Below are 15,707 nucleotides of genomic sequence, written 5' to 3'. Positions count from 1 at the left end.
TGTAAAATCATCCTGTGAAATTACTGAAATAATTTCCCACTTCCTTAAGACATCAGGTCTTGCTACTTTGAGAAAGACTGAAGAATTTAGTCATATGTTTGCTCTATTTTCCTAGTTTTTATTGTTCTATCTTCATTTCCTTCTTCTATTTGACTTGCTTTCATTTTAGAAATAGCATATATAATGGTATAAAACATAATCAGACACTGAAGAGAAATATAAAATGAAAAATGCATGTTTCTCCCTGTTTCACACACTCTCCACTCTCTGCTTTACCCTCAGCCCTATTCCCGAGGGTAAACACTGCTAATGGTTTCCTGTGTATCTTTCCAGAAATATTCCACAAGTATACAAATGTTTATAAATATATAAAAAGTACATATGTGTATGTTCTTATGTGTAGGTATAGTATGTGTATATATATTTACTTATATACAGTACATACAAGTTTATATATATACATTTATCAAGTACAGATACACTTTTTTCCCACTCTATAATATGGTTATTCCATAGTTTATTTTTCTAGTCTCTTATTTTTTTTCTAGTCTCTTATTAATGAAATGCTAGTTACTTCCAGTTATTTTTGCTCTTATAAACAATGTTTCCCTGAACATCCTTGCATCCTGAATATTTATTTACTTATGGAATATTCTTAGAATAAATCTCTAGAATTTATGCCTTTACTATTAACATTTATATGAAATACACGATGAGTTGGACTTCTAGAGCATGAGTTAATCCACGAAGGAAATAAATCACAAGCAAATTATTTGAGGTATAGTATATAATGTAGGTAAACAGAAACTTAATTTTTTGTGTGATCATTTGGCCCAATTTTATGATCATTTCCTGTCACCAAATCATATAGCAATCTGCTTCAATTATGAACAATATCCAAACCTTAGCTTGCTCTTGCAGTTTGTTGATTGCATGCTGAGGGAAACAGTATAATATTTTATTTTGAAACTAAAGCTTCCTTGAAGAACATATTTTTTAAATGGTAGAATAAAGTTAGAAATCATTCTATAATTATACTTGACCATTTACATCTTGTGTCTTAGTTTTTTGGTAAAAATCAGACTATGAATAAGCAAATACACATTTTATTCCTTAGTAAAAAGGCTACTTAGTGCCAGGGATTAGCAACAAGAAGAGAAATGCTAAAACTAGCCATGTTTTTCCTTTGTCACTGATTTAATTGGGCAGGCAGTGGAGGAAAAGGGGGGGAAGGTGACATCAAAGATATTAAGGACAACAGACTGATAATTACCTAGATAAAAATGACATACCCAGGAAATACTGAATTATCCAGTCCTCAGAAAGCCTTGTAATTTATCTCATGCAAAAGTTGCTAAGAAAGAGAGGGGATAACTGGAGCAAGGACATGTGGTAACATTTCTTAGACTTCTCTGAAATGAGTGACTAAGAATGGATAATAATGACAGAATTAATAGCATCCATGATCTCTGACTAAACTTGATACTGTAAATCAGTCCAAGGTTCGTGGTGATACAATTAATAGCCAAGTATTGAATAATAGACTAGATACAAATCTTATCCCACACAGCTTAAAAATGTATGTTCTAAAGGACTAGTATCCAAAAATGTATAGGGTTCAAGCAACCTATTTTGGGGGGGGGGGTTGCAACCTATTTTTAATTAACAAAAAACAAAAGCATTTCACTTTTATATTTTACAAATATACTAATATACATTGTATTAGTATTTATTATATATTATATGAGTAAACTAATGAATTTGTGTTAATGGAACATATGAAAGCATAATTATAACCTATGATAATTTATTTTTTATTAATAATAAATTTATTTTTTATTGGTGTTCAATTTGCCAATATACAGAATAACACCCAGTGCTCATCCCTTCAAGTGCCACCCTCAATGCCCGCCACACAGTCACCCCCAGCCCCACCCTCCTCCCCTTCCACCACCCCTAGTTCATTTCCCAGAGTTAGGAGTCTTTCATGTTCTGTCTCCCTTCCTGATATTTCCTACTTATTTTTTCTCCTTTCCCCTTTATTCCCTTTCACTATTATTTATATTCCCCAAATGAATGAGACCATATAATGTTTGTCCTTCTCCGATTACTCAGCAATTAGTAACGACAAATACCCACCATTTGCTTCAACGTGGATGGAACTGGAGGGTATTATGCTGAGTGAAATAAGTCAAAAAAAAAAAAAAAAAGAAAGAAAATAATTAATTTAAAAGGCTGTCTTCATTTTTCCTATGTGGACATTGGAAAATAGTAGCCACTGTTACCATTGAAAATGTTACTGTAAAAATAAATAGACATGTATATATAAGAATGTAAGTAGGGACGCCTGGGTGGCTCAGTCGGTTAAGCATCTGCCTTTGGCTCAGGTCATGACACCAGGGTCCTGGGATGGAGCCCTGCTCCCTCAGCAGGGAGCATGCTTCTCCCTCTGCTTCCCTCGAGCCCCCTGCTCCCTGAAATAAATAAATAAAATTTTAAAAAGAAAAAAAAATAACGCAAGTAAATATGTTTACAAAAACACAGTCGTTTAGTTTATTCCTATCTGTATTTGTCCTAATTTGTATCTGGGTATTTTGGTTGATTTGCATCTTAATTAGAATCAGTTTAAATTCTAACAGCTTCAATTACTAGTTTTGAGAAATACACTTCTTCCATCCTCAGCTTCTTCCTGTGTGTAAAGAAAAAAAATTGTGATAAAAGTTAGGAGAACAGTTGTCTCAAATAAATGAAATATAGTTTATTATGGGGTCTACATTTATCACCCAATGAGTAAATAAATATTGGTTCCATTCTTCCTCTCATACACTGTTGCATTTAACATTTTAAAATTTGCACTAATTAACTTTGACCCTCTTCACTAGGAGTGCAATCAAATCAATTAAAATTGTTGAGCCTCCTAAAAATCTTTTCTGGCAAGATAGCATATAACTGAGTAAACTCTAACTGAACCAAATTATGAAATTGTTAAATTCCACAAAAATTATTAACTCAAATTGTATAAATCTTCATTTGTTTGGCATTATCTCAATAAATACTATATGCAAAGCATTTTACTGAGTACTATGAGGTCTACATAAATCTACCACAGGTCACAGTCATGTTTGAGCATTTATATTCTGATGAAACCTTTATAAATTCTCATTTAGTGATAGCAAAAAACGGAGAGAAAAAGATAATCTCCATACTTTTATCAAAAAAAGGCATCTTCACTGTAATACAAAGTGTGTGCTGGGGGAAATAAAAGAGGAAGAAAAGCTCTCATGCGAATAACATTCTCAATATTTGTGTGAGTCTGTATGGAAATAAATTGTAATCAGTCCCCAGTTTTATAACCAACCAAAATATGAAAAAACTATACTTTTCTCTGATTGCATCTGTTTCCTTATCTCTGAATGAGAAGGTATGTGTGGTCAGATGGTCAGTAAATTCTGCATTACTTCTAAAAATCATAGGCTGTGCACCCATGCAATTAGTGTTTCTATTTGAGGAATTGTAATTTCTACAATGATTCCCTCACAAACTATGAGTCAGGAAATTGTTTTTTTTTTTTTTTTTTTTTTGAGTCAGGAAATTGTTAATAACTAATAGTTTAACCTGTCCCTTTACCAGAGGAAGAAGTTGAAACCCAGAGGAAGCAAATAATAGCCAAAAACATACAGCTTACCCATGCAAAACCATGTCAAAACCTAAATCAAGTCACTAATCACCATGTCTTTTCAATTTTTTTAAATCATTATTTATAGTATTCATTATTTGAGAGTTTATCTTTTGAGTGTGTGTACCTCTACAAGTTCTCCTTTTCTATATTTCTATAGATTGTATTTATGACAGGAAATTTTCACAAATATCATTAAGTAGTTTTCTTTAAGTTTGTTAAAATGGGGGACACAGGGGGTGGCTCTGTTGGTTAGGTGTCCAACTCTTGGTTTCAGCTCAGGTCATGATCTCTGGGTCCTGGCATCGAGCCCCACAGTCTGGGGCTCTGCACTCAGCAGGGAGTATGCTTGAGATTTTTTTCTCTCCCTCTGCCCCTGCCCCTCTCTGTACTCACATGCATGCACTCTCCCTTTCTCTCTCAACTAAATAAATTTTTAAAAATCTTTAAAAAAATAAAATAAATTTGTTAAAATGGACTTTTAATTAAGTTCTCCCAAGTTACAGTCGCTTAGATAATCTCAAAATGCCAGTAATTGTGTTAAGTGTACAAATTCAAACACATCATCCTTCACTGGTGAGCATTAATAGAAATAAGGTGGTAATTCAAATGCTGCATTGTTTACAAGTGACATTAAAAAGGTGACTGGTAACATCACTGATTTTAAGGCAAAACATTTATTTAGTTGTCTCTTTTGAAGTGTCTAGTTTGGTTATTAAAGCTGAAAATAATTTTGACTTTTAGGGCTTGCCTTCAACCTTCATTACATTAATGCTAGGAACATGTATGCTGTGTGTTTGAAGTATAGTCAAGTCAGGTTGGATTAATGTAGTTGGGAGATTATACACATATATTATATATATTACACATATTACTATATAATATATTATACCTATTACTATATTTTATATATATATATATATATATATATTTTTTTTTTTTTTTTTTTTTTTAGAGAGGGAAAGAAGGGTGGAGTGGGGAGGGACAGAGGAAACCTTAAGCAGGCTCACGCCCAGCACAGAGGCCAACACAGAGCTTGATCCCACAACCCTGAAATCAGGAACTAAGCTGAAATCAAGAGTCAGATGCTTGTTTAACTGACTGAATCACTCAGGCAACCGCAGGATAATATTTTGGCTAAAAATGTAACATGACTACATAAGTGATGATGTCTTGGTATGGCCCATAAGATGATTCTGACAAAATTTTTAAAGCTTAGAGATAGAAATATAGAGACCTAACGATTAACATTTTCAGTTCACAGTCAGTCGTTAGCAGGAAAAAAATTCATATGGGCAGGGAATAGTAAGCCATGCTCAGTCCACTTGAATCATGTTTGGTCAAGAGTGACACCCTCTAACTTGTATTGAGTTCTCAAAATTTCATTATCTCTGATACTGGATAATCACACAGACACCAAGACACACAGATCACATATGCTATGTGCCTGTCAACATAAAATTATTATGCAAACATAATGGTCTTTAAATAGATTACAAAAAAGGAACCATGATTACAAGGAAAAGAAATAGCGCTCCATTGTTTTCTCTGTCTAGAGAATGGTAGTAACTAAGGGTTTTAATTCCACTGCTTTTGAATAATAATATATACCTCAGTCAATTTCTTTTTTTTAACAACAAAGAAAATCTAAATTGAGCTAATTTAAGCAAACATTTAAATCATAAAATGAATAATAAGCATATAAGAGAACTTACTGAACCCAAGAACCATAAGAACTTTTTCTGTTCTTCTCTAAAATCACACTTTCTCTCCACTGTGCTTTTGCCCATCCCACCACTAAAGTTCATATGTCCTCTTTTTTCAGTTGACCAGTTTAGACTATCACAGAATTTCAAGGAATTCATGATTGGCCCAGGATGGGATAAACTTTTACCCCAGATCAAATCAACTATGGATGAGGAGCAGAGTCATGAACCCACTCTGCATATGTTGGGGTGGGATGAGATAGGGTTCCGAGAAGGACAACTCATGACCTAGACATATCCAAAAGGTACCTACCATACTACATTAAATATCTTAAAATTCAAGTAAAACTTGAAGTCAGCTAGTCAAAAGGAATCTTACATTTGGGCCATATGGTATTTCAAAAATAATTCAACATTCTTTAATTACATAGTATTCTGATTCCATAGCAAAAAGAAAAAAAATACAATGGGAAATATTGTCCTTAGACTACACCTCAGTGGTTGGATTCTTTTGGGAAGAAAAGGAATTTTTTTTTTTAAGTCAACAAAAGCTTGTGACTATAGACGCTTGTTTTGCTTAAATGACTGTTCATCAATACTGTGCCTTGAGCCCTTTGGAGCAAATCTAACAAACAGTTGTACTTACTTCAGTCTTATCTGATTCTCTGGTAAAGGCCAGTTGCCCTTTGCGTGTACAAATCTAACAAACAGTTGTACTTATTTCAGTCTTATCTGATTCTCTGGTAAAGGCCAGTTGCTGAAAGGTTGGGTGATTCTAACGTCCATCTTCGTAAAAGCAGACATTTTGGAAATATCCCAATCTCTATCATGATGAATCAACTTAGCAGTCATTTACTATGCCCTCCTTTCTGATTCTTCCACCAGCTACACCCCTGAGTTACCGTCTTACATGGATACACACAAACATCTATTTAAAATAAATAATTACAGGCTTCCTGCATGGGGCCTGCTTCTCCCTCTGCCTGTGTCTGCCTCTCTCTCTCTCTCTCATGAATGAATACACGAAACCTTCAAAAAATAAATAAATAAAATAAAATAAATAATTAATCCTTTTATTTTGGAGATGGGTTAATCATGCTTCCTTTGCCTGAATTTTCATTCAGGCAGTTTGATCTCAATGTCAGACACTTGATATGATCCCACTTAGTTGGGTGTGTGTCCCTGTAGTAATTATGGAAAGAAGGGGGAAAACCCTATTGGACTGGATGATTTGAAAAAGAAGTTAGAACAAATTTACATAAGCAACAACTCAAAACATGCTTCATAATTACAGATATACAGATGTACATAAAGATATGGAGTGCTGACAGGAAACAAAATTCAGAGACAGAAATATCTAAGTAACCAAACATTTTTATTTTTTCCTGGTTTAGCCCAATAAATATTAATCCCTCAAGGCTGATATGGTCCAGATAGGCTTACTCGGAAGCCTCCATAAACAGTGCCTAAAAGCCTTCCTGTGAACATTAGGCATGCTTATTTACCACACAGAATGAGTTTCCATTGTATCACAGCTTACTTTTGGTCTTAAGCTATTTATCTTTTGTTTTTTACACTGTCTAACATCCCAATAGGAGATTTAAAGGAGGTGGCAACATTTTTCCAAAGGTGACTATGTGCTCAGCACTTTATACATAATATTGCATTTAATCTTTATAGTAACCTCATTGTATTCCTGAGGAAACTAAAGCTATGGGATTGTTGCTACTTGATACTGATTATCCCTCTGATGTACATATAATTACACATATGTATATGTATGCAGATATATGTAATTTATCTCTACTCACACTTTTTCCACTGTGTGACCCTGAGAAGGGATTTATCTAGTGAAGATATATCATTGTGTGAAATACATATGACATTTAGTGTTGTTTCTGTACTAAATGATAATTAAACGTAAGTGCTCTAATGGCAAAAGAACAGAAGGCGGCAAAACATAGAAGCTTCAGATTTGGCTTAGGTGTAGGAGCTAAGTGTGGTATTTGGGACCAATAAGAACATTTCATTGTCCTGCCCTGTTTATCTAATGTGTCCCCTTAGTCCCTTGACTCTCTAAATACTTATATTTTTTATATTTTTATCTTAATAAGAAATAATCAATATAACATGATATAAATATAAAATAGATATTTTCCTTAATGGCCTCTTTCCCACTTGTTTGGAAACTAACATACAAAAAAGTAAATAAAAACTCCACCCCCCCTCTTTCCCTGCTATATCCCCTGTACTTGGACTGGTCCCTGAAATTTAAGTCAGGTAAATGAATGAAAAAATATATATATAAACTGAAAAATAAAAACAGGTGCAAAACCTACCTCATTGCAGTACTTTTTTCTCTGTGGAGTCATTTTCTGTTTACTCATCTATGTCTCCTGCTGAGAACTGACATGGGGCTATCTTCACAATTATATGCTCATTCCCTGGAAAAGAGTCTAGCCCTGTCATACGATAAGGCCTTAAGAAAAATTGTCAGGGGTGCCTGGCTGACTCAGTCACTTAGTGTCCGACTCTTGATTTTGGCTCAGGTCATGATCTCAGAGTCGTGAGATCCAGCCTGATGTAGGGCTCTATTGCTCATTGGGGAGTCAGCTTGAGATTATCTCCTTCTCCCTGTGCCCTTCCCTCCATGTGTTCCTGCAAACTTCCTAAAATATGTAAATAAAATCCTTTTTAAGATTGTCAAAAAGTCTGGAACAAAGGGCTATATTCACTTCATTATTATGAAGTTGTTCACATGGGAAGTAGGTTTGTATGTTTCTTCAAAGACACATGCATGGGGATCCCTGGGTGGCACAGCGGTTTGGCGCTTGCCTTTGGCCCAGGGCACGATCCTGGAGACCCGGGATCGAATCCCACGTCGGGCTCCCGGTGCATGGAGCCTGCTTCTCCCTCTGCCTGTGTCTCTGCCTCTCTCTCTCTCTCTCTCTGTGAGACTATCATAAATAAATAAAAATAAAAAAATAAAAAAATAAAAAAAAGACACATGCACGGAACAATCACAGATGATTATAGCTGAGAATAAATCAAAGCAAACTAAGGAAAATAAAAAGTACAATAAATATTTTTCAGTGTTTCAAGATTTGCAGCTATCCTGAATTTCTTGGGTGGATGAGGGAATGAAAATGTGAACTAATGAAAAAAAATCAAACCAAAAATAATTATCAAGTAATGCTAGCTAGCCCTTTGTTAGTCAATAACTCTTTGTCCAAGCCAGGTGAGTTTGTGTCCTGTGCCATTAGATCAGAACTTGTTCATTTTATGTTCTGTTTCCTTCCTTAGTCTGTGAATTTCTGGTATGTGCTGGTGATGAATGATGAACATACAGAGCGGCGATATCTGCTGTTTTTCCTTCTGAGTTGGGGCCTTCCAGCTTTTGTGGTGATTCTCCTCATAGTGATTTTGAGAGGAATCTATCATCTGAGCATGCCACAGATCTATGGACTCATTCACGGTGACCTGTAAGTACATCCAGGCAGAACTCATTGCCTTCTTAGCCTCTGTGTACCCAGACAGCGTTATTGGTAGATGGTGAAGCAGTTGACTGAGCAGTAGGACTGAACAAGTAATACCAGGAAGACCTTTGCTTTCCTACCAGACTGACTGACTCTCTCCTTCCTCTAATTATCCCTTTAAGGAAGAAACTATTTGCCTTTCTAGTTTCTTTGATAGATGCAATTTTCTCAGGTGAGTTGATGTATTAGGCAGTTCACAATAATTTGTGCCGTAGCATAACTCAGTTTACTAGATTGAGACAAGAATACTCAGTAAAATCAGGCAACAATGGAAGTTTTGATGAAGAGTAGAATCTGAAAAAAATACAGAGCATGTTATCTAAGGACTCTGATATTTTGGAGGAGGTTGGTACAGGGTGGATGGCAGTCACTGTCATCCATAATATCCTTAAATACTGAAAGACTGTATCAGAGTGAATGGAGAGTGTCTGCAAAAGTTCACGGGAAGGAGACAAGGTCAACTGGGACCTTCTTAAATGTTCTTACTAAAGTACACTGATAGTCTTAAAATGTAATAAATCTCTATACACACATGTATATACATGCCTTAATCCTGAATCTGGTATCTTTTTTTTTTTTTTTACGATGCCATTTATTTATTTGAGGGAAGGAGAGAGGGAGAATCTGAAGTAGACTCTACACTGAGCACAGAGCTCAATGTGGGGCTCAGTCCCACAACCTCACGATCATGTCTTGAGTCAAAACCAGGAGTTGGACGCCTAATCAACTGAGCCACCCAAGCACCCCCTGAATCTGGTATCAGGACTCTTTATTGATTCTGTATACAGGAAAGGAAAACACACACACACACACACACACACACACACACACACTTTTTAAGTAATAAAGTTTAATCAGGTTCTTTTGTGTAATGAAAAAGTAACATTTCTAAGTAAGAAAGAATAACTTATTCACAATCTTATGAAGACAATTTTACCTAATTATCTCAGAGATTATTATGAAGACAAAAATTGATTAATAGGTGTAAAAAATCTTTGAAAGTAAAAGTACTATATAAGCAGAAGCCATTTCAATACCATTATTGCCGCTGATCAGTTATAATTGTCCATTATTATGTAATAAATAATTGTTGTTATTGATGTATGCAAACGTATTGCACTGACAGGCAGTCACACACACATATCCCACACTATGTTCAACCAAGAAAACTAGCTAAGTAACACACACACACACACACACACACTGAGGTGCCATATATAGTAATTTTCTATTGAGATTCAGTAAGATTCCCTCATACTGATTACTTTATAGCATTATAATGTGTTTTGTGCATATAAAATTCTAAAAGCCTAATCTTCTTAGAAGGGAATTATTATGTCTTTTTAATATTATGTTATGACATTTTGTTAGCCCTGGCATTAATTTAAGTCTTGGGCAGCCAGGACAAATTTCAGAAAGTTCAACATCATTCTCTGTCAGATACAAAGGAACCATGAGACAAACACTGGTGGCCAGCTGCCCATCCCTTTCATGAGCTTCCTGGCAAGACAGAACTTATCTGGCAGCAGTTTTAGCATTACATGTGTACCCACCCAGCCTTGATAAATGGGACCTGATGAAAGTGATATTAATTAAAAAAGAATTCTTTGGGTGCTTCTAAAGGGATTTTTAAAGAGAGAAATAAACTATTATACAAGAATGTCCAAATCGACTGACTGTTAAGATATTTGCCTTCTGAGGCTTTTGCAAAATATTTTTTATTATCAGCTCAATTATAGTAAGTGAAATGCAAAATACATTAACCTCTACCTGGTTTTAATAGGGATTGGATTATTACACCAAAAGTGACTGGGTTTTTTAAGTATCGTAGGTTACTTATGTCCTCCATTCACATAGAATTCCTAAATCATCCCTCTGTAAATTTATTATAGTTTTAAATTTTTTTTTAATTCTGTATCTTTATTTTCACTTTAATCTCAATATAAGGATACAAATTACTATATTATTTATGTAAAATCTTGTGTGTCTATATCATCATTTAAAAACATACCTTTTCTCTCACAGTAATGATAGGATTTGTGGTTGGGTGAAATAGCATCTCATTTGTTGTGTAGTGGTTACTTCATAGTAATAAAATATTTCTTTTTATTAAGAGTTTTCTCTAAGTAGATCTCTAATGCATCAGTATTTACAGATTGCTTTTTTAAAAATGTTTTTGTCAAATTTTAGAACCAAGATTATGATAATTTCATGAATTCAGGTAGGAAGTGATCTCTCTTCTCCTATTAGCTAGAAAGATTTCAAGTTTGGTGTTATTTCTTCCTTTACATATACATTTTTTTTTTAAGATTTATTTATTTATGAGAGAGAGAGAGAAAGAGAGAGGCAGAGACACAGGAGGAGAGAGAAGCAGGCTCCATGCCGGGAGCCCAATGTGGGACTCGATCCCGGGACTCCAGGATCATGATCTGGGCCAAAGGCAGGCGCCAAACCGCTGAGCCACCCAGGGATCCCCTACATATACATTTTTTTAAGTAAGCACTATGCCCAACATGGGGCTTGAACTCAATGACCCCAAGATTCAGAGTTGCATGGTTGGGCACCTGGGTGGCTCAGTCAGTTAAACATCCAACTCCACCAAGCCAGGCTCCTGTGTAACTTGCATGTGCACTCTCTCTCTCTAAAATAAATAAATAAATCTTAAAAAAATAAAATAAAAACACGATCCTGGGGTACTTGGGTGGCTCGGTCAGTTAAGCGTCCCTTTGGCTCAGGTCATGATCATAGCATCCTGGGATGGAGCCCCACATTGGGCTCTTTGTGCAGTGGGGAACCTGCTTCTCCCTCTCCCTCTTCCTGCCTCTCCCCCTGCTTGTGTGCACTTGCTCACTCTCTGTCAAACAAATAAATAAAATCCTTAAAAAAAAAAAAAGATCCTGATTTCATTTCCTTTGGATATATACTCAGAGGTGAGATTACTGGATCCTATGGTAGTTCTATTTTTAATTTTCTGAGGAACCTGCATACCGTTGTCTATAGTGGCTGCACCAGTTTTCATTCCCATCAACATTCTGTGATCTTTATTATTTCCTTTCTTCTGCTAATGGTGTGCTTAGTTTGTTCTTTTTCTTGAGTTCTTGAGGTGTTGTTAATTTGTTAGGTTGTTAGGTTGTTAATTTGAAATCTTTCTTTTTTCTAACATAGATATTTAGAACTGTTTTGTCTGCAATCCATGTTTTGGTACATTGTGTCTCTTTTTTTGTTTGTTTCAGGATATTTTTTATTTCCCTTTTGATTTCTTCTTTTACCTATTAGTTGTTCAGGAGTATATTATTTAATTTCCACATATTTGTGAATTTTCCAGTTTTCTTCCTGTTACTGATTTTGAGTTTCATACCACTGGTATGAAAAGATATTTGGTATGATTTCAGTCTTCTTAAATGTGTTAAGACTTGTTTTGTAGCCTAATATATGATCCATCCTGGAGACTGTTCTGCGTGCCCATTAGAAGAATGTATATTCAGCTACTTTTGGATTGAATGTTCTGTATGTATCTGTAGGTCCATTTAGTCTAACTATAGTTCAAGTCCAACATTTCCTCATCAATTTTCTTACTGGATGATAAATCCATTGTTGAAAATAGAAATTGAAGTTTGCTACTATTATGGTACTATTGTTTATTTCTCCCTTCACATCTGTTAGTATTCCCTTAATATATTTGGGTGCTCTAACATTGAGTACAGATGTATTTATGATTGCTATATACCCACTTGATGAATTGACCCTTTATCATTATTATATCATGGCTTTCTTTATCACTTGTTACACCTTTCAAGTTGAAGTTTGTTTTGTCTGATAGAAGTACAGCTCCCAGCTTACTTTTGGTTTCCACCAGGTGGGATATCTTTAACGTTTTTTTACTTTGAGTCTATTTATGTCCCTGAGGCTGAAGTGACTCTCTTGTAGGCAGCATGTAATTAGATCTTGTTCGTTTGTTTTATCCCATCAGCCACTTTGCCTTTTAGTTGGAGAACTGAGTTCATTTATATTTAGAGTGTATATTGATATGTAAAAACTTACTAATGCCATATTATTATTTTATGTTTTGTAGTTCCATATTCCTGTCTTCTTTCCTTGCTGTCTTCTTTTATTAATTGATGGTTTTCCTTAGTGGTATGTTTTGATCCCCTTCTTTTTTGTGTGTCTACTATAGGTTTTTGTTTTGTGGTTACCATGAGACTTGCATAAAACATTGTTCAGATATAACTATTTTATGCTAACAACCTAACTTCAATCACATAAACTCTACCCTTTCATTTTACCCCTCTTTTTACAACTTACCTCTTTCTACATTGTGTATTCTTTTAAAAATTGATGAGGCTGTACTTATTTTCAGTCCTTTTTTCTTCAACCTTTATACTAGAGTTATGTGATTGACATACCATGACAATACAGTGCTGAGAATTCTGAATTTGTATATTTTCATATGTGTTCAGGCTACCAAAAGCATCCTTTCATTTCAGCCTGAAGAACTCCTCTCATCATTTTTCATAAGGAAAGTCTAGTGATAATGAAGTCCTTCAGCTTTTATTTGTGTGGGGAAATCTTTTTTCTTTTTCATTTCTGAAGAATAATTTTGCCCAACTAGGGTATTGTTGATTAGCACTTTTTTTTTCCCCCAGCACTTTGAACATATCATTCCACTCTGTCCTGGCCTACAAGGTTTAAGCTGAGAAATTCACTGATAGCATTAGGGGGCTTCCTTTGTAAGTTATAAGCTTCTTTTCTTTTTCTGCTTTTTAGATCCTCCTTGTCTTTGATTTTTCAATTTTATTATAATGTGTTTTGGAAAAGTTGAGTTCATTTAGGGACTTATATATGCAGAAGTCCAATAAACATCTTTACCAGAATGACACGCAGCTATCTTATATTTAGCCTGTTTAAAATTGATCCTCTAAATGTGTGCTTTGACCTGTATTTCCTAAGAAAGGTCCACCATCCACCCGTGTACCCAAGCTGTGAACTTGAGTTTTTCTACTTCTTTTTTCTTACACTTCACATGCTATTAATCACAAGGTATTTTTTAAAAAAGATTTTATTTATCTATTCATGAGAGACATGGAGAGAGAGAGGCAGAGACATAGGCAGGGGGAGAAGCAGGCTTCATGCAGAAAGCCCGATGTGAGACTCGATCCTGGGACTCCGGGATCATACCCTGAGCCAAAGGCAGTCGCTCAACCACTGAGCCACCGAGGCGTCCCAATCACAAGTTATTTTCTAGCCTAACTTCTAATTTACTTTCTCATTTTCATCTTCATCTCTTATTTCATCATTGTCTCTTCCATTCATTTCTGTCATCTTTGGTCTGTTGGGTTGCCTCCTAACTTGTGTTCCTATCTCTAATTTCTTCCTTTTTTAATTCATCCACTAAATTCTGGAATATGGAAATGATCATATCACTTTGATACTCAAAACCCAACAGTTACTTTTCATTATCTTCAAGATCATGGATTGTTAGGTCATCCATAGTTGACATGAACCTGTTAAACTAGCTTCTTTTAGCATCCCTCACACCCATCCTCCCCAGCTACCCTTTGTAATGAAATCATTTGATATCTTCCATGATCTCTTGTGCCTGATACCTTTGAATATATCTTTCATGTCTCAAATGGTTTCCTTTCCCTTTTTCTGCCTATAACATACCTATATTTTCCTTTAAATATCAACTCTGTGGAGTATCTAGTTTCAGATTAAATACTACCACATAGAAGCCTCATGAGACTTAGAGCCTTTCATAAATCCTATGATGGTACAAATCTTATTATATTGTGAACATATATTTGAAGATTATATCAGGTATATTAATTGAAATTCAGACTAGAGACCAGTGATTAGTAACTGGTAACATATGGTAAAAGTTACTAAATTTTCAAAAGATGTAGAGCTTATTTACTCTTTAATGTAAATAACTGAAAATAGGAAAGCCTTAACAACCCAAGGACGTATATAGAAATGAGGGATTAGAGGTAACTTTCATGCTTTCTCTATGCTGTAACATGCGTATATTAAAATTTTACATGATGATATGATTATCAAAATGTATCTAGGGAAGCCTGGGAGGCTCAGTGATTGAGCGTCTGCCTTTGGCTCAGGTCATGATCCAGCGGTCCTGGGATCGAGTCCCACATCAGGCTCCCCATGGGGAACCTATGTCTCTGCCTCTGCCTCTCTCTGCCGTGTCTCCCATGAATAAATAAAAAAATAAAATCTTTGGGCAGCCCAGGTGACTCAGCGGTTTAGCACCCCTTCAGCCTGGGCGTGATCCTGGAGACCCCGGATCGAGTCCCACGTCTGGCTCCCTGCATGGAGCCTGCTTCTCCCTCTGCCTGTGTCTCTGCCTCCCTCTCTCCCCCCACCCCTGTCTCTTTTTCTCATGAATAAATAAAATCTTTTTTAAAAATCTTTTTTTATAAAGTATCTAAAATACTTGGAAGTCACCATATAATACTGAATGTCTCAATGCTTTAAATACTTTATGACTGTCATATCTCATAAGAAAAAAATGTTCTTATATGTACATAAAAGATCAAATTCTAATTTACCATGACTAATGGATTTTTTAATCTACATTTAAATCACACAATACGATCTGGAGAAAGGTCCTAGAGAGATTATAAAATTCAAAACTTGCTTTTGTCTGTTAAGTAGAAAATCCAGTATAGACTTGTTATTGCTTCTTTGTCACTGAGCCAGATGATCTTATGACTCCATGAAGAATCATACTATACTCAAACTTAACAAAAAAACTAAACTAAAATTAAGTCAAAG

General features: G+C 35.2%; 2 protein-coding genes across 7 annotated transcripts in view; one reads left to right on the top strand and one right to left on the bottom strand.

Annotated features, from left to right (window-relative positions):
- The window catches only part of ADGRV1 (adhesion G protein-coupled receptor V1), a 521,868-nt gene that overhangs the window by 339,744 nt on the left and 166,417 nt on the right, over positions 1-15,707 (top strand). The window contains exon 85 of the mRNA XM_077865031.1: positions 8,686-8,864. Within this exon, the coding sequence (XP_077721157.1) occupies positions 8,686-8,864 (179 nt within the window). The remainder of the gene's footprint in view (positions 1-8,685; positions 8,865-15,707) is intronic.
- The window catches only part of LOC144293846 (uncharacterized), a 131,741-nt gene that overhangs the window by 29,904 nt on the left and 86,130 nt on the right, over positions 1-15,707 (bottom strand). For 4 of the 6 annotated variants that reach the window (XR_013361252.1, XR_013361251.1, XR_013361249.1 and 1 more), the window contains 2 exons: positions 7,722-9,212; positions 2,526-2,689 (listed from right to left, as the gene is read on the bottom strand). Coding sequence is in view for 1 of the 6 variants with exons in the window: in XM_077865061.1 (XP_077721187.1) it covers positions 2,642-2,689 (48 nt within the window). In the remaining 5 variants the exon portion in view is untranslated. Of the gene's footprint in view, positions 1-2,525; positions 2,690-7,721; positions 9,213-15,707 lie in introns of those variants that run through there. The other 2 variants (XR_013361245.1, XM_077865061.1) reach the window with 2 other exon arrangements.

This window comes from Canis aureus, chromosome 2 (assembly GCF_053574225.1).
Source record: "Canis aureus isolate CA01 chromosome 2, VMU_Caureus_v.1.0, whole genome shotgun sequence".
In the NCBI taxonomy this organism is placed as follows: domain Eukaryota; kingdom Metazoa; phylum Chordata; class Mammalia; order Carnivora; family Canidae; genus Canis; species Canis aureus.
This window is presented reverse-complemented; position numbering and strand designations above follow the sequence as displayed.